This window comes from Scyliorhinus canicula, chromosome 17 (genome assembly GCF_902713615.1).
Source record: "Scyliorhinus canicula chromosome 17, sScyCan1.1, whole genome shotgun sequence".
Taxonomy (NCBI): Eukaryota; Metazoa; Chordata; class Chondrichthyes; order Carcharhiniformes; family Scyliorhinidae; genus Scyliorhinus; species Scyliorhinus canicula.
The window spans coordinates 96,497,657-96,517,874 of NC_052162.1; the positions used below are offsets into that span (position 1 = coordinate 96,497,657).

Genomic DNA, 20,218 nt, shown 5'->3' on the forward strand with positions numbered 1-20,218 from the left:
AGTCCAGCAGTCCCTCAGTACTGACCCTCTGACAGTAGTGCCCTCCCTCAGTACTGACCCTCTGACAGTGCAGTATTCCCTCTAACCCCCGAAACGATTCGGAGGTGATGCGACCATCAGTTCACACGAGACGATTAGTAGAAGTGAACAGTGTTTTTAATACACTAGATCTGTGCCTGCCTGCGACTGCTCTGTACTGAGTGCCGCCTACAGGCTTACAGGTTTATATACCACCCCTGAGGGGGCGGAGCCACAACGGGGCCCACAACGGCATCAACATAATACAACACAATAGTGGTGAATTGTAGTAGCAATACGTTCACCACAGGAGGCCAATGTGCTACCTTGTCTGAACCATGGTTAATGCCGTGGCAAAGTGCAATTTAAATCCAAACCCTTAACTGAAAAATGGCAATTGTTTGAAACTAACCAGTAGTCGGAGTGCACATCAAAAAAATCAGGCTCACATGTCATCCACGATTATTTCCAAACAATTGAGCCACAGTCAGGAATCTCTTCTGTCACAATTCAGTGCCAGGATTGTAAAAGAAAACTAATTCTGCCCAGCAACTGGCGAGCTCCCGATCCTATTGGATGTCGTTCCGGAATCTGAGCAGGGAATCTGAACTCTGACTACTTAAAACTCTGTTCAATGTAAGTACAGTATTTCCTCCCAATGTGAAGAAGGCCCTGAAAGAATGGGAGCAGTCAGAAAATAACAGGGTGAGAACTTCACTGATAAACTACAGGGAAGCAGTGCAGGTAAGGAACAAGAACATTACCAACGTGAATTAAAGTTAACAAGGTTAAAATTACAGCTCAACTTAATCTCGTTGGGAGCGATTTCTCCCTGTCGCTTTCAAGTTCTTGAAACAAGTCTCCTTCTGAAAAGGAAGCAGTTCTCGAAGAGGATCCACAGGGTGTCTGAAATCGTCCAACCAGGAAGTGATTGCCGCTGAAATCTCTTGTTCGATACAACATGGAGAGCTGCAGGATTCTTACAAGGCAGTGCCTCCTGAACTAAAATAAAACGCCGAAAGAAAGCAGGAGCTCATCCGGGAAAAGATCTGAGGAATTGATTTCAAACTCTGTCCGGGTCATTGCTGAGCTTCGGGAGGGGAGTGTCGGTGCGGTTAACATCCACGTACTCCATTCTGGAGTATGATGTGCCTCCGACCCCTGGACACTGGAGCTGGGAATCCAACACCTGGACTGGTAACATTGAAATACCTTGCTGTCTATCAGGATGTCCACTCTAAAAAAGGAAAGGTCCATTTCTCTGAGTCATTTCTATCCTTATGTTAATCCTTGAAATTGTTCTACACCCCCGCCACGATAATCATGAGACAACAATTAGTGATCTTTGAATGGGGCTCATTGACGACGAGCTGTCAAACCAGAGGATAAATGTAGGTCCCAGCCATCCTCCCAGTAGGGTCGACACTGGAAGGGGAGGGGGTTACAGGAATTGCTTGTGACTTGTGTATGTGTAAATAAATCCAGTTATGTTTATGACAGTTTTGTTTGAAGTTATTACAAAAATAGTCATTTTTCTTTTCCTTGTTGAGTTGGTGAGAAACCCCCAGGGTCTGCTGCTTGCAGACTGTAGGCCAGTGGGCTCTGAATGCGGCCCACAAGACATTTTGTTGACCGTTGGCCACGTACGAGGTTGCCACATTCCGCTGGTTTCCATCCGTGTCCTTTTTGGCTTACTGGTATGACACTTTGTCATGATAGCCTGGGATGGAGCAGTTAAGTTATGAAGAGAGGGTGGACAGGCTTGGGTTGTTTTTGCTGGAGCAGAGAAGACTGAGGGAGTGACCTGCTCGAGGTGTGCAAGATTATGAGGGGCATGGACAGGGTGGATAGGGAGGCAGATGTTCCCTTAAGTTGAAGGGTCAGTTACGAGGGGACACAAGTTTAAGGTCAGGCGCAGCAGGGCAGATTGTCTCCTATCCTTTTAAATAAGTACCTGGAAGAGCACTTGACACGTCATAACATTCAAGGCTATGGGTCAAGTGCTGGCAAATGGGATTAGCTAGGCAGGGCAGGTGTTTTTCATGTATCAGTGCAGACTCAATGGGCCGAAGGGCCTCTTCATTTTTATCCTGTGATTCGTATATAAAACCAGGGCAAGTGAAGTGTGCGCTGATTGCTCACAACATTGACCTTGAGAGCCGTGCGCTCCTTCTGCCTCTAATGTGTAAATATCTATCTTGTTTTAACATTTGAAGTTGATGACAGTTCTATTAACATATGAATGATTGAATATTTTGTATAACTCATCATAAAATATTCACCGTGTATTAAATGTACTCAATTTTAGGGTCATAGTTAGTGAACAAGCCCAGTTTCAATCTTGCGGCCCATTGAGATGAAAGCAGGCTGCTCACGAGCCTAGGTTGCCCATTGCTGCTGGAGAATGACTGACTGACTGATGTGTGAAGTACAGGGAGCCCATCCCAAACTCCTGCTCACTGACCCTGAAGATTAAAATGATTACAGCCAATCACTGAACTGCCTCTTCTCCCAGCTCTCATATCCAGCAGCCAATCAGAATCACCAGCTCCAGACTGAACCAGAAACCTGGGGTTGTCTGTTTGAAGATTCTGCGAATCTAGCTCAGATCAACACATTATACCAGTCATAGAATCGTAGAATTTACAGTGCAGAAGGAGGCCATTCGGCCCATCAAGTCTGCATCGGCCATCGGAAAGAGCACCCCACATAAGCCCATGCCTCCACCCTATCCCTGTAACCCTACCTAACATTTTTTGGACACCAAGGGCAATTTAGCATGGCCAATCCACCTATCCTGCATATCTGGACTGTGGGAGGAAACTGGAGCACCCGGAGGAAACCCACACAGACACGGGGCGAACGTGCAGACTCCGTAAAGCCAGTGACCCAAGCCGGGAATCGAACCTGGGACCCTGGAGCTGTGAAGCAACTGTGCTAACCACTGTGCTACCATGCTGCAGTATGATAATAATGTCCATAACCCGACATTCAATCAACATCAGCAGAATAATCTCCCTAGCTAAATTAGGTCCCGACTTTTCTCTGTGGTAATTACTCTAGAATTGTGGTTGCAACGACAACATTTTTTTCTATTCCATCAGGGGATGATTCCACCAGCATTTGTATTGCTCATCACTAGTTAGCCTTGAGAAGGTGGTGATTAGCTGCCTTCTTGAACCGCCGCAGTCCCTGTGGTGTAGGTACACCCACTGTGCTGTTAGGAAGGGAGTTGCAGGATTTTGAGCCAGCAACAGTGAAGGAACGGCGATAAAATTCCAATTGAGGATGGTGAATGATGGTGGGGAACCTCCAGGTGGTGGTGGTTCCATGTGCCTTCGGCCCTTGCCTTTCTAGATGGTAGAGGCCCCAAGTTTGGAAGGTGCTGTCGAAGGAGGCTTGATGAGTTGCTGCAGTGCATCTTGTAGTTGGTATACACGGCTGCCATTGTGTGGCGATGGTGGAGGGGTTGAATATTATTGGAAGGGGCACTAACCAAGTGATTTCTTTTTCCTGGATGGTGTCAAGCTTCTTGAGTGTTGTTGGTGCTGCACTCATCCAGGCAAGTGGAGAGTATTCCATCACATCACACTCCTGACTTGTGCCTTGTAGATGGTGGACAGCTTTTGGAGACCCGGGAGGTGAGTTATTCTTGACAGAATTCCAAGGCTCTGACCTGCTCCTGTAGTAACAGTATTTTTATAGCTTGTCCAGTTCAGCTTCTGTCAATGATAATCCCCAGGATGTGTTCGTGGAGTATTTAGTGATGGTAATACCTTTGAATGTCAAAGGGAGATGGTTAGATTCTGTCTTGTTGAAGATGGTCATTGCCTGGAGCAAATGCCACTTGTCAAGCCAAGCCTGGATATTGCCCAGATCTTACTGCATTTGAACATGGACTGCTTCAGTGTCTGAGAAGTTATGATTATGATTTTTATCGAGTCTTTACATAATATGTCCCAAGGCTTTGTCCAATAACTTGTATTGAGAAAGCACCTTTAATAAAAAATTCCAAGGTGTTTAACATGAGCCATGATGTGGAGATGCCGGTGTTGGACTGGGGTGAAGACAGTAAGAAGTCTTACAACACCAGGTTAAAGTCCAACAGGTTTGTTTCAAACACTAGCTTTTGGAGCACTGCTCCTTCCTCAGGTGAACTTGAGGAAACAAACCTGTTGGACTTTTAACCTGGTGTTGTAAGACTTTTAACATGAGCGTTATTCAAGAAAATTGACACTGCTAAAGTTTTAAGCAGTGCCTCCAAGGAGGAACTGGAAGCAGTGAGACGGAGCAGTTTTGGAATTCCAGAGCTTGGGGTCGTATCAACTGAAGGTATGGCCATCAATAGTGAAACAATTAAAATCAGGAATTCTGAAGAGAGCAGAATTAAATAAGCACATGTATCTCGTTGGTTTGTGGAGAAGGAGGAGATCACAGGGATAGGGAGGCTGAAGCCAAGGAGGAGAATTTTAAAATCAATTGCTTGACCAGGAGCTATGTTAGGTCAGCAAGTTCAGGCTGATAGGGGAGCAGGGTTTGGTGTGATTTTGTGCCCCTAACCATGGGCAGCAGAGTTTTGGATGACTTAGGTTTACAAAATGCATGAGTCAAAGCCAGGAGTCAACAAGTCGACAGGGTGTAAACGGCAAAAATGAGGGGTGGGATTCTCCGTTCAATGCGGTTTTGCATTGTGGCCACCCCACCCCGTTGGGAAATACACAGGTGTGGGTATGCTGCCGGTGAGGCAGAGGATCCTGCCGACGGATAATCCCGCAGAAGGTCTTTAGCAGATGATGAGCTAAGGCAGAAGTGAAGTTGAGCAACATTACAGAGGTGGAAATAGGAGATTTCAGTGGTGCCAAGGATTTGTGATTGACAGCTCAACGTGGGAAAATGTTGTGATGGGTCTTCATTGGTCTCAGACAATTGTCAGGGAGAGCGATGGAGTCACCAGTTCAGGAAGAGAAAACTGAAGTCAATGTCTTCAGTCTTCTCAATATTTAATTGGAGGAGATTTCTGCTCAGCCAGTGCTGGATGTCAGATAAATAATCTGATCATTTAAAATGGTGGTGGATCTGAGAGGTGATGGTGAGGTTGAGGTAGATATTGACAGTGTCAATGTGAAAACAAACACTGTGCTTTTGGACGATGTCCCTGAGAAGCAGCGTTTAGCTGAGAAAGGGGACGAGTCGAGGAAAGATTTAATGGTCCAGGAGAAGCCATTGCAAATGATTATCCGGCTACCATTTAGATTAAGTATGAAAACATGTGATCCGCCACACCCAGCTGGATAACGGGAGAGGAAAAGAGAGAGGACCATTAATAAAGTCAGCTAACATGGGGACCAGAATGGAAAATTGGGTCGTCAACAGTTTGGTGGGAATAGGATTTCATTAGCAGGGGGTGTTTCTCGTGGCTGAGCTCGAGAGGGCATGAGAACATGAAGAAGAGAAGCTAGGGAACGGAGTGAGTTCTGGGCTAGAGAGGGAGGTTTGACCTGGTGGGTGAGGAGAACTGATAGGTGAAGCTGATCACATGGCCTCAATTTCAGTGACACAGAAGTCCTTGAGCTGCTCTCATGTCTGTGTGACTACACGTCTCCCCAACAATGTGACCTAGCTGGAATTTTTAGCTGACTATCCTGTTTGTGGTCTGAGGGAAGACATCACATGAGAAGGGTGGCCCAGTATCTGTGGATGTGGTCAATAAGGGCGTTCGCAAATCAGGAACTTCCAGTCAGGAACTCAGATGCGAGAAGAATTTTTAGTTTCCTCATGCCAGAAGCTAAGATAGGATAGTTGAGGGAGTTCAGCTATGATTTGAATTAAATCAAATATAAACCCACATTTTCCATTTCCACTCAGCCTGCCCTCTCTGTGATCCACGTTAGGTGCTGCTTTTCTGAAATATTGAGGGGGAAACACAAGAGTCTTCACATCCCATTCCTTCCCTCACAGTCTGACTTAGTGAAGATGGGAAAAGTTCGTTTAGGGATTTTCTAACTTCTTATTCCTGTTCACAGCCTGATTCAGTATGATTCCCCACACCAGTCTTGTATTTTATCTGATGGTAAATAAAATGCTGCCACTCACACTCTCCACTTTTCCTCTCAAAGGAGAAAACCCAACCAAAGACAAAGAAGTGACGTCGGGGGAGGAGCCACAAGCCTCTGTCCTCTTCCCCCTTTCTGAGGAGGAAGCTCTGGAATCGCTGGACAGTCACACGGGGAAAGCAGCGAGAGACAGAGAAGCAGGATGGGAGGATCCAGCTCCAGGTTGGTCAAGAAACTCCACATATTGTTGTGTTTCTTCAGTTCCTCTGCTACAGCACAACCTGTCACAACCTGGCATTGCGACACATGACCATTGCTCAATGTCATCAGTTGCAATGAGAGTATACTGAACAATTCTACAGCTCATGTAACCCCATTAAGCTCTTCTCTTCTCCAGTCCTTCAGCAGAGGTGGAGAAGTCTCAAGAACCAGGGCCCTCAGTATGAGCTTCCCCTAACCCCCTGTTCATCAAACCCATCATCATATCTGAGTCTCGCTTATGCCAGTTGAGAGAGCTCTGTTCAGACGTGCACTGTCAATTGGGAGACTGCATTAGTCAGTCTGAGAAGTAACTTGACTGGTAGGTGAGGTGGGTAACGTCTGGAAGCTCAGGATATATTTGCCCTCAGTTCTCTTATCACACAATCTCAGAGAGCACCAGCTAATGGTTGGGAGATTACACATGTCCAGTCAGGTAATAAAATGTCACTGAATGTGCACCAGATGGTGTATCAGTTTGGAGGAGCCCACTCCCTCTAGCACCCATGGTGGACATGTGTTCAGCTTTTCTGTTGCCTCTGGGGTTATGCATTACAGATCCCTCTATAGAAGAGGTCAGGTCAGCTGTGGGGCATCTGGATGCCAGGGTGGGAGAGGACCAATTCTTAGGTATCCCAAAATCTGATTGGAATATTCAGTCCAATTTGCCTTTGATCAAATAAATGTTCTGGGTATGAGCATTGATGAGGTGAGTCCCAGGTTAGCACAGCTGAAATGCCCAATATTAACTGTACAACTATATATAAATCAGGCCAATTGTTCAGACTGCAGAAACTTCAGTGAGGTAAGATGGATACAAATCTAGAATAAAAACAGAAAAATATTGGATAAACTCAGCAGGTCTAGCAGCACTTGTGGAGAGAGATACAGTGGCACAGTGGTTAGCTGTATCACAGCACCATGGACCTGGGTTTGATTCCAGCCTTGGGTGACTGGGTGCGTTTGCACGTTCTCCCCGTATCTGTGTAGGTTTCCTCCGGGTGCTCCGGTTTCCACCCACGACCCAAAGATGTGCAGGTTAGGTGGGGTTATGGAGATAGGGGAGGAGAGTGAGCCTAGGTAGGGTGCTCTTTCAGAGGGTCAGTGGACCCAGTGGGCCAAATGGCCGCCTTTTGCATTGTAGGGATTCTATGGAAACACCTTCAACATTTCGAGTCCATATCACTCTCCTTGAAGAAGTACTGTTCCTCTCTCCGGATTTCCTTTATTTCATTTACCATGTTCACCTGGGTGATATAGACTCAGAACGTTAATTGTGATTCTCTCTCAGTCATTACGGTGGTCTGCTGTGACCTCCATTCCATGGCCTTTCAGGGAGCTGGGAGCCTCGAGGGCAGTGAAGTTCTGGAAAGAGACAATTAATCACGGAGGAGCAGGAAGTGGAGGCTGAAGGAGGTGTTGAATAGAGTGGTGCCCGTGCTGCACGACGAAGTAGTCCGGCAAGACCCGGGCTGCAAAGGTTACATGAGGATGCCATGGATGTCAGAACTATCCTGATCCTGGAACATTTCAACCGAGCCTCTCATGAGTCGATCTGGCCTACATTGAGGAATGGACAGAGTCCAAGGTGCTAAGACATGTAAGGAACATCTAATCACCATGCCAATGTTGGAGGCACATGTTCCCAGAGACTTTCCACACTGTGGAAGATCCCATTCTGTCTTTCACCACCTCCTGCCACCTCCTGCAATAAAAGGAGGCCCAGATGTGTGCCTTAATATAAAGAGAGAGAAACAGTTGACAGAGACAATATGAAGATACCTCGCTGACCCAGTGGCTTCCACAATCTGCCACACTTGTGTTGTGCTGTCCTTGTGGCCTTGGAGAAGGGGAGGCAATCTGCCCACTCATCTCCATTTGCAATGGACATACATGTATGTGGCTGTTGCCCTTGATATGGAGATGGCTGTGGGAGAATCTCCAAAGGCTGCAGGGCAGTCTTTGTCTTTTGCCCCTGCCGCATAGATGGCCCCTTAATCAGTCGGGCCAAGGAGGCCTAGGATGAGGATGCCCTGAGGGGTGACACTGTTGCCCATCTCTGTGACATCCTCAGCCCTGACCGGACATTCTCAGTGCCTGGAGGAGAGCATAGCTGGCACCCATCCAAAGGTCTCTGTGCCATTAACCAGTCCTTGCTGCCCAGCATCTCATGGATGTCAGTTCCTTTGCATTCTGAGTGGTGCCTATGACTCTCCCAGTGATGGGCCACTTACTAAATAGACAAGCTCAAGGACTCATAGCCCCAAGCCATTGTGGTGTATATGAGCTGGCTGGTCTCCTCTAGCCATTATCCATGATCCCCATACTACCTCAGGGAACTTCCAGCTTGTGGGAGCACATTTCCTGTTGTGTCTCCTTTGCATTGACTCCTGAGGCTCTGCTCTTGTAGCAGGACTGTCTGTCTTCCCTTCTCTGATGGGAAGTAACTGCAACTCCCACCAGCACCTCGCCCCCCATGCCCACTAAAGTTGTCATATTCACTCTCTGTGTCACCGAGGAGAGAGAATCATTCTGATAGACCATGGGGCGCGATACTCCGCAAATGCGGCGAGTCGTAAAGGCTGCCGTGAAACTGGCCGTGTTTCACGGCAGCCTCCGCGCCCCCTCCCGGGACCGGATTCGCCCCCCCCCCCGGGCGGGGCTAGCAGCGGGGCCCCGTGAAGCACGGCATCGCGGGCTTAGCGACCGTCACTAAGTCCGCGTGCCAAGCGTCACGCCGGCTGACGCGCACAATGATGTCAGCCACGCATGCGCGGATTGGACGGCTCCAACCCACGCATGCGCGGGGCCGTCATCTCCCTCGGCCGCCCCACGGACTGATCCTGCGGGGCGGCGGAGGGAGAAAGAGTGCATCCGTGGTACTGCCGTGCCAATCGGGGCCCTGGATGCCCAGAACGGGCATGTTGCGGCCGTTTTTACGACGGCAGCAAGCAGGTGTGTTTGCTGCCGTAAAAACGGTCGTAAAGGCCTGGGAACTCGGCCCATCGGCCTGGGGAGAATCGCTGTTCGCTGTAAAAAAACGGCGAGCAGCGATTCGTGTCGTAGGGCGTCCGTGGGGGGGGGGGGGGGAGAATAGCGGGAGGGCGTGAAAAACGTCGGGGACGCCCTCCCGCTATTCTCCGACCCGTCGTTGGCAGCGGAGAATCGCGCCCCATGTGTTTGGAAGGTGTGACAGAATCACAGAATTGTTACAGAACAGAAGGAGGCCATTTGGTTCATTGTGTCTGTACCGGCTCTCCAAAGGAGTATCATGATTAGTGCCATTCCCCTGCCTTTTCCCCCTACCCTTGCACATTGTTCCTATTGAAATAATAATCATCTAATGCAGTGTTTTCCAAATTTATTTCCTGGGAACCACGCTGGCTGCCTTTCATGACACACACCACCTTTGGTTACTTTAGCCAGCTTGGTCCTCACGATCTCACTTGAATTAGGTTCACTGGAGGAGAGGGCAATGCGCATGTCAGGTACAGACTTCAGCCAATTCGTTTATGCTGTCTTCATTTTTATGAAAACGGAAAATATAAACTCACTCATGAAGGGCATTAGGAACAAAATGCTTGTTTTACTCAGCACTGGCTACTCCTGGGGGATGCTACTCCAGAATGCTGACATCCTCTCATGGGCTTTTGGCATGTTTTTAATGTGATATCGCAGGTCAGGTATAGCAGCGTAGTCTTTTAATTTGGAGTCAGCTGTAAGTTAATAACTGACCCTGAGGTCCTAACCTCAAAAGGAATGTTTCACCCACCACGTCTCTTTCAAAATCGGAATCTTCTCCTCTCATTTTAAGGACCTCACTGCATATAACACAAATGGGTTTGAACCTTTATTTCCATTGGCACAATTGACAAAACCATACCTCAGGATGATTATCTTTATACTGCTTTGTAGCTGGGTTAAGTTTCTTTGTAGGCTGTTAACCAGAGGCCCTGGGCTGAGTACAGAGCTAACACTAGCAGTGCTCTGTCCTGCCCTGGACTCTCCTGTGTAGCTCTCTCCAGCATATTCTGTTGTGAGATCCTGTCTAGTAGGCTCAATGCTTATTTGAGTCTCTGGCCGTCTCTTACATTTAAAAAAAAATTGTCCATCTTCACAGTCCCCTTGCCAGCAGCTGGAAAATGGAAGCAAATCTGGCTTCAAAAGCACTTACACGCAGAGTGCTTGACGTCAAGTGTACGTGCAGGGCACGTGGCCTGCTCTCTGCTGCTGGTTCTGGCCAGAAGACTGCACACAGCCTGATTTATTTTCATTTAAAAGGTGGTAGCATCCTCATGATTGGGATCACCGCAGGAATGCCGTGACTGATCTCTCTGCGACCCTCCCGACACCCGCCCGAGACCCACCTGCGGGTCTTTGACAACCCTGATCTAATGCCCGCCAAAGCCTCAATTGAACCATGGGTTACTAAAGCAGTTGAATCACTTGTCAAGAGGAAGAAGGAGGCTTATGTGAAGATGAGAAGGAGTGGTCACAATATGGTGGAATTTAAAATACAGATGGAGGGTGAGAAAGTAAAATCAAATACTAGTGTTTTGTGTTTAAACAAAGGAGATTACAAGGGGATGAGAGAAGAACTAGCTAAGGTAGACTGGGAGCTAAGACTTTATGGTGGAACAGTTGAGGAACAGTGGTGAACCTTCCAAGCGATTTTTCACAGTGCTCAGCAAAGGTTTATACCAACAAAAAGGAAGGACGGTAGAAAGAGGGAAAATCGACCATGGATATCTAAGGAAATAAGGGAGAGTATCAAATTGAAGGAAAAAGCATAGAAAGTGGCAAAGATTGATGGGAGATGAGAGGACTGGGAAATCTTTAGGGGGCAACAGAAAGCTACTAAAAAAGCTATAAAGAAGAGTAAGATAGAGTATGAGAGTAAACTTGCTCAGAATATAAAAACAGACAGTAAAAGTTTTTACAAATATATAAAACAAAAAAAGAATGGCTAAGGTATATATTGGTCCTTTAGAGGATGAGAAGGGAGTTTTAATAATGGGAAATGAGGAAATGGCTGTGGAACTGAACAGGTTTTTTGGGTCGGTCTTCACAGTGGAAGACACAAATAACATGCAAGCGACTGATAGAAATGAGGCTATGACAGGTGAGGACCTTGAGAGGATTGTAATCACTAAGGAGGGAGTGATGGGCAAGCTAATGGGGCTAAAGGTAGACGTCGCCTGGCCCTGATGGAATGCATCCCAGAGTGCTAAAAGAAATGGCTAGGGAAATTGCAGATGCACTAATGATGATTTATCAAAATTCACTAGACTCTGGGGTGGTCCCGGTGGATTGGAAATTAGCAAACGTAACGCCACTGTTTAAAAAAGGAGGTAGGCAGAAAGCAGGAAATTATAGGCCAGTGAGCTTAACTTCGGTAGTAGGGAAGATGCTGGAATCTATCATCAAGGAAGAAATAGCGAGGCATCTGGATAGAAATTGTCCCATTGGGCAGACGCAGCATGGGTTCATAAAGGGCAGGTCATGCCTAACTAATTTAGTGGAATTTTTTGAGGACATGACCAGTGAAGTAGATAACGGGGAGCCGATGGATGTGGTACATCTGGATTTCCAGAAAGCCTTTGACAAGGTGCCACACAAAATGTTGCTGCATAAGATAAAGATGCATGGCATTAAGGGTAAAGTAGTAGCATGGATAGAGAATTGGTTAATTAATAGAAAGCAAAGAGTGGGGATTAATGGGTGTTTCTCTGGTTGGCAACCAGTAGCTAGTGGTGTCCCTCAGGGATCCGTGTTGGGCCCACAATTGTTCACAATTTACATAGATGTTTTGGAGTTGGGGGACCAAGGGCAATGTGTCCAAGTTTGCAGATGACACTAAGATGAGTGGTAAAGCGAAAAGTGCAGAGGATACTGGAAGTCTGCAGACAGATTTGGATAGGTTAAGTCTATGGCTAGGGTCTGGCAGATGGAATACAATGTTGACAAATGTGAGGTTATCCATTTTGGTAGGAATAACAGCAAACGGGATTATTATTTAAACGATAAAATATTAAAGCATGCCGCTGTGCAGAGCGACTTGGGTGTGCTAGTGCATGAGTCACAGAAGGTTGGTTTACAGGTGCAATAGGTGATTAAGAAGGCAAATGGAATTTTGTCCTTCATTGCTAGAGGGATGGAGTTTAAGACTAGGGAGGTTATGTTGCAATTGTATAAGGTGTTAGTGAGGCCACACCTGGAGTATTGTGTTCAGTTTTGGTCTCCTTACTTGAGAAAGCAACTTTGGAACTCTCTGCCTCAGGAGGCAGTGGAGATGAGATCACTCAATATTTGTGGACGTTAATGGATTCTTATTAAGCAAGTGAAATCAAGGTTATCAGGGGAAGGTGGAAATGTGGGACTCAATACAAACAGATCCATCATGATCTCACGAATGGCGGAGCAGGCTTGAGGGAACAAATGGCCTTCTTATTCTCCTATTTCATATTGTTTGTATGTTGTCATGTGAGTGTCCCTTTAAGAAAGGTGTAGTCTCATCATGTGACTTGTAGCACATGGGGCTGTGGCTGAGGTGAGAGGGTTTTTTTAAGATTTCAGTTTCAGTTTGACTGCTTTGGACTGTAGGAGGAGAAATAAGTGTTTTTCTCTGTTCCAGTAAAAAGCCCATTGGTTGTGGCTAACTGCCTTGGTAACTTCAGCTGGTGATCTCCTCGCTCCCTTGCAACCACCAGCATTAGATCTAGATCGGCATCAGAGGGCCTGACTTACCCTGGGTACCAGGCCTCTGTCTCCCCTGACTCATCACTCTTCCCCTTGGTGCTGTGCTAGGCTTTAACACAAGCCATAGATCTCGACCTCAGGCCAACTCGCAGCTTCGATGATGGTTGCTGTGAAGATGTCTAAATCAGTTGCACATTTCACCTGACTCACCACCACTGACTCGGATTGAACAGGGAGCCCATGCTTATAAGGGCTCACCCCTCTGTGAAAATCATCACTCCAATCATTTTCCCACTGGAGGCATGTTTCTGACTCCGAAAAAACAACCAGCTCCTGTTTCCTGCCTCCATGTGAAAATAATAATAATCTTTATTGTCACAAGTAGGCTGACATTAACACTGCAATGAAGTTACTGTGAAAAGCCCCTAGTCACCACATTCCGACGCCTGTTCGGGTACACAGAGGGAGAATTCAGAATGTCCACATTACCTAACAGCACGTCTTTCGGGACGTGGGAGGAAACCGGAGCGCCCGGAAGAAACCCACGCAGACACGGGGAAAACGTGCAGACTCCACACAGACAGTGATCCAAGCGGGGAATTGAACCTAGGACCCTGGCTGTGAAGCAACAGTGCTACCCAATGTGCTACCGTGCCGCCCACATGTAGCTGCAGTTGGTGGCACCGGTCATACAGGTGCCAGACCCCCAATAGAGGATTTAAGGCTGCTTTGGATTTCTAAGCACCTCCTGTTCCAATGCAAGATAAGCCCAGAGAATATCAATGAACACGCGTAAGTTTAACTTCAATGTGTACGTTTAATGAATGGCTACTGTGAATTATTTACCACTGTCAATAAAATCCAGTCCAATGTGCTGCATAAATACAATTTTTAATCCTGGTGCAAAATATCATGCAAAATGTTTTCTTGCAGTAATGAGATGGTTCGATCTTCCGACACTCCCGACACCAAACCTGAAGAGCTCATATCTAATTATGAAAAGGGTCGGGTGGTTACGCCACTGATACAGAAGAGTCTGGACAACCAAGAGGTTAACATCGCAGTGACAGGAGAAACAGGCGCAGGGAAATCCACCTTCATCAATGCGATGCGGGGCCTCCGGAACGGTGATGAGGAAGCGGCTGAAACCGGATCCACAGAAACCACAATGGAGCCAATCGGATACAAACATCCCAACCTGCCCAATGTTCGTTTATGGGATCTGCCGGGAATTGGGACAACAAAATTCCCGGCGGATAAATACCTGAGGGAAATGAATTTTGAAAGATATGATTTCTTCATCATCATCTCACACTGTCGATTCAGAGAAAATGATGAAAAACTCGCCAAAGAGATTAAACGGCTGGGGAAGGAATTCTACTTTGTTCGGTCTAAAATCGATAATGATCTCAATTCAATGAGACCGCGTCGGAGGGAAATTAATGAAGAAGCCGAATTGAAAAAGATCAGGAGTGACTGTGTCAGGAATTTGGAAGAGGCAGGAATCCCATCACCCAGTGTGTTCCTGATATCAAACTTTGATCAGAATCGGTATGATTTTGTTCGGTTGAAAATGAACATTAGAATAAACCATTCGTCCCCTGAAGGCTTTTACCCCTTTCAATTCGACCATGGCTGATCAGCATTCTGACCAGTTGCCTTGGTTCTGTCACCTTTAGAAACTCCTTAACAATCTTACCAAACAAAAATTAATTTAAAGTTCTGAAATTTTCAGTTGACCAGCTTTTCTTTTGTGTGGGGGGGGGGGGGGGGGGGGGGGGGGGGGGGGGGGGGGGGGGGGGGGGGGGGGGGGGGGGGGGTGGGGGGGGGGGGGGGTGGGGGGGGGGGGGGTGGGGGGGGGGGGGGGGGGGGGGGTGGGGGGGGGGGTGGGGGGGGGGGGGGGGGGGTGGGGGGGGGGGGGGGGGGGGGTGGGGGGGGGGGGGGGGGGGGGGGGGGGGGTGGGGGGGGGGGGGGGGGGGGTGGGGGGGGGGGGGGGGTGGGGGGGGTGGGGGGGGGGTGGGGAGGGGGGGGGGGGGGGGGGGGGGGGGGGGGGGGGGGGGGGGGGTGGGGGGGGGGGGGGGGGGGGGGGGGGAGCTCTTTGGTTAAGATCGAGCATGAAATAAAAAGTTAATGTCAGGTGCGATACCAGTTCCCCTCAATTTGGAACTGTTAAATTCCGTGACTGGGGACCATGAATTGAATTGTCTTTTTTGGAACAAGGAGATGGAATAGCGACTCGCCTCGTGCACCCCATGCATTGGTTACTCTGAGAAAGGAATTTAAAAAATCACATTCCCTTTATCTTCCAAATTATTTAATCATCTGTCATCGTTGTATGAAAAAGAAATAAAACTGCAGGGAAAAGACAGATGATGGCGTAATAGTATTGTCATTTGACAAGTAATCCAAAGACACAGGGTAATTCTCTGGGCTCCTGGGTTCAAATCCCACCATGGTAGTTGATGAAATTTGAATTCAATAAAAATCTGGGATTAAAAATCATATATTATATATATTATTATTATATAAAGAAACCATTGTCACAAAAGTCCACCTGGTTCACTAATGCCCTTTTCGGGAAGGAAATCTGCCGTCCTTACCTATATGTGATGTGAGCAGTGTGGTTGACTCTAACCTGTCTTCTGAAATGGTGCAGAAAGCCACTCACTCAAGGGCAATTAGAGATGGCAATGTGATGTTCTTTGTGTTGCTTAATTCACGATGGTTTATGCAGTGTTCACAAAGATGACAAAATAGCTTAAACTTAAACAAAGCTATAAATTTATTAACACTACTAACTTGGATTCAACACGTATGCCGAAAGAATACACGATGTGGAGATGCTGGTGTTGGACTTGGGTTGAGCACAGTAAGAAGTCTTACAACACCAGGTTAAAGTCCAACAGGTTTGTTTCGAATCATTAGCTTTCAGAGCACTGCTCCTTCCTCAGGTGAATGAAGAAGTGGGTTCCAGAAACATGTATATAGACAAAGTCAATGATGCAAGACGATACTTTGAATGTGAGTCATTGCAGGTAATAAAGTCTTTACAGGTCCAGATGGAGCAACTGGAGAGAGGGATAATCACAGGTTAAAGAGGTGTGAATTGTCTCAAGCCAAGACAGTTGGTAGGATTCCGTAAGCCCAGGTTGGATGGTAGGGGGTGAATGTAATGCGACATGAATCCAAGGTCCTGGTTGAGGCCATACTTCGATGTGCGGAACTTGGCTATAAGTTTCTGCTCAGCGATTCTGCGTTGCTGCGCATCCTGAAAGCCGCCTTGGAGAATGCTTACCCGAAGATAAGAGGCTGAATGTCCTTGACTGCTGTGTTCCAGACTGGAGGAGAACATTTCTGCCTGGCGATTGTCGCGCAATGTCCGTTCATTAATTGTCGCAGCGTCTGCATGGTACCATGCTTCGGGACATCTTTTCCTGCAGCGTATGAGGTAGACAACGTTGACCGAGTCGCATGAGTATGTACCACGTACCTGGTGGGAGGTGTTCTCATGTGTAATGGTGTCCAAATTTGGTAACATTTTGATGTGCTACAAAAATCAAGTGGAATTATAGACATAGTGGAATGGTTCCATTTCAGAACAGCTTAAATGAAGAGAGATCATTACCATAGGCTGCGAGTGAGGAAGGGAGGAATCTGGAGAGTTAAACTAGCTGTAATCTTGCATGACTAATAGAAACTCAGCCTTGGCTGTGTGTCCATTCACCTTTGAATAAAGCTTCAAGTGTTTGTATGTTCATTCTCCTTGACAAACAAGCACCACACTGCTAATGTTATAAAAAATTACATTTTTGGAGGTACAGAAGATATTTAAGTATGAATGCACTATTGCTTACTCCAGAGAAATTGAACTCCCCAGCAAAACAGTCCATTGGGGAAATGCTGTCCTCAGTCAGATTCTACAGTATGGGTTTTGCTTTTAAGAAAATATTATTATTACAACTCAGGCATGTAATATTCACACACCATGTCATGGATCAATAAATGCCCAACCCTTCATCTTGAATATTGTGCTGAGTATTTATTTCTCACCAGCTGAACAAGAATATAAAATTAAATGACGAGAAATATTGTTGGAAGAACTGAACAGAAAAATATAGGAGAAAGTGACTTAGACATGGTTACTTAGCAGATGTGTATAAATTTAGACCATATGATGTGAGAGCAGGAGTAGGCCATTCGGCCCATCGAACCTGCTCTGCCTCTTAATAAGATCATAATTGATCTGAAATTAAACTTTAAGTTTGGTGTTGCTGTGATACTGATCGGAACCATTTCTAATGGAGTGTCTGAATACCCGGACTTTCTTATGGCATTGACGGTTTTGCAGCTTATTTCTCACTGCATTTTCACACTTTGATCTCCCAAGACTCTGCATTTCTGGTCATTGATCTACATGGTGAGAGACAGTTAGTGGACATCTAGTGGTTGGAGGGTTAGTGAAAGGAGACATCACTTCCCTACCAAGGCTCCTTCAGGATTCCAATGCAAAGGTCGATAATTCTGTTTTGTGATCTGAGTTTCACTGTGTGTACGGCTTTGCCTGTGGAGTCAAGAGATTAATGTTGCAAAGAGACAATCTGCAACCAAACAGACTTTGGCCTCATAAGCACAGACTTTAACAACACTGAAAAAAACCTAGCCTTTCTTTACCTTCCTCTCCAACAGGAAACAATTCAATGGATCTTTGCAATCCTCTGGACATTGGCAACTGAAAGCAGCGTTCTCAGTGGTGGAATAATTAAACTCAAGGATGTTCAAGAGGCCAGAATTAGAGGAGCACAAATATCTCAAGAGGTTTGTAGACCAGAGGAGATTACAGAGATAGGGAGAGACAAGGCCTTTGACAGATTTGAAAACAAGAACATAACATAGAACATAGAACGATACAGCGCAGTACAGGCCCTTCGGCCCTCGATGTTGCACCAACATGGAAAAAAAACTAAAGGCCATCTAACCTACACTATGCCCTTATCATCCATATGCTTATCCAATAAACTTTTAAATGCCCTCAATGTTGGCGAGTTCACTACTGTTGCAGGTAGGGCATTCCACGGCCTCACCACTCTTTGCGTAAAAAACCCACCTCTGACCTCTGTCCTATATCTATTACCCCTCAATTTAAGGCTATGTCCCCTCGTGCTAGCCACCTCCATCCGTGGGAGAAGGCTCTCGCTGTCCACCCTATCTAACCCTCTGATCATTTTGTATGCCTCTATTAAGTCACCTCTTAACCTTCTTCTCTCTAACGAAAACAAACTCAAGTCCATCAGCCTTTCCTCATAAGATTTTCCCTCCATATCAGGCAACATCCTGGTAAATCTCCTCTGCACCCGTTCCAAAGCTTCCACGTCCTTCCTATAATGAGGCGACCAGAACTGTACGCAATACTCCAAATGCGGCCGTACTAGAGTTTTGTACAACTGCAACATGACCTCATGGCTCCGGAACTCAATCCCTCTACCAATAAAGGCCAACACACCATAGGCCTTCTTCACAACCCTATCAACCTGGGTGGCAACTTTCAGGGATCTATGTGGACACAAGGTTGAGAATTTCAAGGTGTTGTTAGGTCACCCAGCACAAGGGTTAGACGGGAATGGGACTTGCCATGCAGGCTGCAGACTTGTTCCAGCAACGGTTATGAAATTGTCAATGTGTGGTTTGTTGCGATTTTTCAAATAAAATTTACTGAGTCAAGTGGTGTCCTGCACAACATTGATATCTCTGAGGGTCAATAGTTGTCCAACCAGTGGTGCTGAGCTGTAATAATTTCACAGCTGCTGAACTTTTTTTTGTCAACTTTAGACATTGTTTAGACAAAATGAGACATCATCTAAAGTTCCTTCAGACACAAACACTCCCTGGAGTGATGATCATTTTTAGCACACGTTCAGGCTTTTAAATGGAAATAATCATAAATTAACCGAACAGGGCACACATTAAAGCGTATATCTCCATCAAGCTGTACTAACTCAATGCAATAACAATTATGCATCTCTTCCTTGATGCTTATCCCTGTCTGGTTGATGCTCTGTAGCTACAAATAGATAGAATAAATATTTATATCTTCAAGCCAATCCACTTCCACCAACCTGCTCTGAAAACTGCCCATATTTTGACAATTGTGACAAATTCCATCTCAGCAGATGAGATAATATCAAACTAAAACAACAACCTTCTAAATAAAACAACCCAAAAAATCTTTTACAAAAAAAACGTTCCCTATCTCCCTATGTTGATGGATCCTTAAAAAATTCCAGGATCTGGACCTGCATCTTTTTCAAAAATGAATCAGTTATTCCTTGAGCCACATCCTCCTATTTACCAAGTTTCATTGAAATGTCCCCAATAGTTTCTGAGAAATATGGTTTACAGAAAAGAGTGATCAACAGAATAATACTCTTTATTAGTGTCACAAGTAGGCTTACAATGAAGTCACTGTGAAAATCCCCTAGTTGCCACACTCCGGCGCCTGTTCGGGTACACTAAGGGAAAATTCAAAATGTCCAATTCACCTAACAAGCACGTCTTTCAGAACTTGCGGGAAGAAACCGGAGCACCCGGAGGAAAGCCATGCAGACACCGGGAGAACGTGCAGACTCCACACAGACAGTGACCCAAGCCGGGAATCGAACCTGGGACTCTGATGCTGTGAAGCAATGGTGCTAACCACTGTGCTACATGCATTAACAAATAGGTATACACATTACGTCCATAAATCAGTTAAAACTACAATTGAACAGTGCTGCATATTGATTTAAGGTTACTGAAGCCTATGATTGACAATAAGAATGAAAAATTAATCTACATTACAAGACTCTCAGCCACAATTTACAACAACTGCATATTTATATACTGCAGGTAATGTAATTAAAGGTCCCACAGTGCCTCGCTGGAGGAGGTTAGAGATAGGGATGGGAGAGGTCATGGATGAGCTTGAAAACAAGCACGAGAATTTTCAAATCAAGTATTGCTTGATTGGGAGCCAATGTAGGTCTGTGGGCAAAGGGGTGATGGATGAACATGGTACCAGTTAAGACATGGGGAAGAGGTTTGGATGACCTCAAGCTTACCAACCAGGGCTGCATTAGAATAGTCAGATCTAGAGATAACAAAGACATGAATGAGGGTTTCAGCAGCAGGCTGAGGCAGGGGCAAAGTCGGGGGAG

The 20,218-nt window shown here is 46.2% G+C and overlaps 2 protein-coding genes across 5 annotated transcripts in view; one reads left to right on the forward strand and one right to left on the reverse strand.

Moving 5' to 3' along the window:
• Nucleotides 1-946, reverse strand: part of LOC119951970 (interferon-inducible GTPase 5-like) — a 28,568-nt gene extending 27,622 nt beyond the window's left edge. The window contains exon 1 of the mRNA XM_038775402.1: nucleotides 817-946. The gene's annotated coding sequence lies outside the window, so the exon portion shown is untranslated. The remainder of the gene's footprint in view (nucleotides 1-816) is intronic.
• Nucleotides 365-17,909, forward strand: LOC119951971 (T-cell-specific guanine nucleotide triphosphate-binding protein 2-like). Of its 4 annotated transcripts, XM_038775404.1 has the most exons (4): nucleotides 1,081-1,215; nucleotides 3,547-3,659; nucleotides 6,135-6,293; nucleotides 13,962-14,780. In XM_038775404.1, exons 3-4 carry the CDS (start codon nucleotides 6,274-6,276, stop codon nucleotides 14,665-14,667), a joined length of 726 nt encoding a protein of 241 aa, XP_038631332.1. In that variant the 5' UTR covers nucleotides 1,081-1,215; nucleotides 3,547-3,659; nucleotides 6,135-6,273; the 3' UTR covers nucleotides 14,668-14,780. The 4 variants fall into 4 exon arrangements, 3 of the variants coding, with proteins under 3 accessions (XP_038631334.1, XP_038631333.1, XP_038631332.1); XR_005457728.1 differs by lacking the exons at nucleotides 1,081-1,215; nucleotides 3,547-3,659; nucleotides 13,962-14,780 and adding exons at nucleotides 365-762; nucleotides 17,715-17,909; XM_038775406.1 differs by lacking the exons at nucleotides 1,081-1,215; nucleotides 3,547-3,659 and adding an exon at nucleotides 365-762.
• Nucleotides 17,910-20,218: the final 2,309 nt, after the last annotated feature.

What these genes read in the sequence shown, in the direction of transcription:
- LOC119951971 (XM_038775406.1), top strand. Translation starts at nt 6,274, where the DNA reads ATGGGAGGATCCAGCTCCAG. An exon ending in ATGGGAGGATCCAGCTCCAG is followed by an intron (nt 6,294 to 13,961) that starts GTTGGTCAAGAA and finishes GTTTTCTTGCAG; the next exon opens with TAATGAGATGGTTCGATCTT.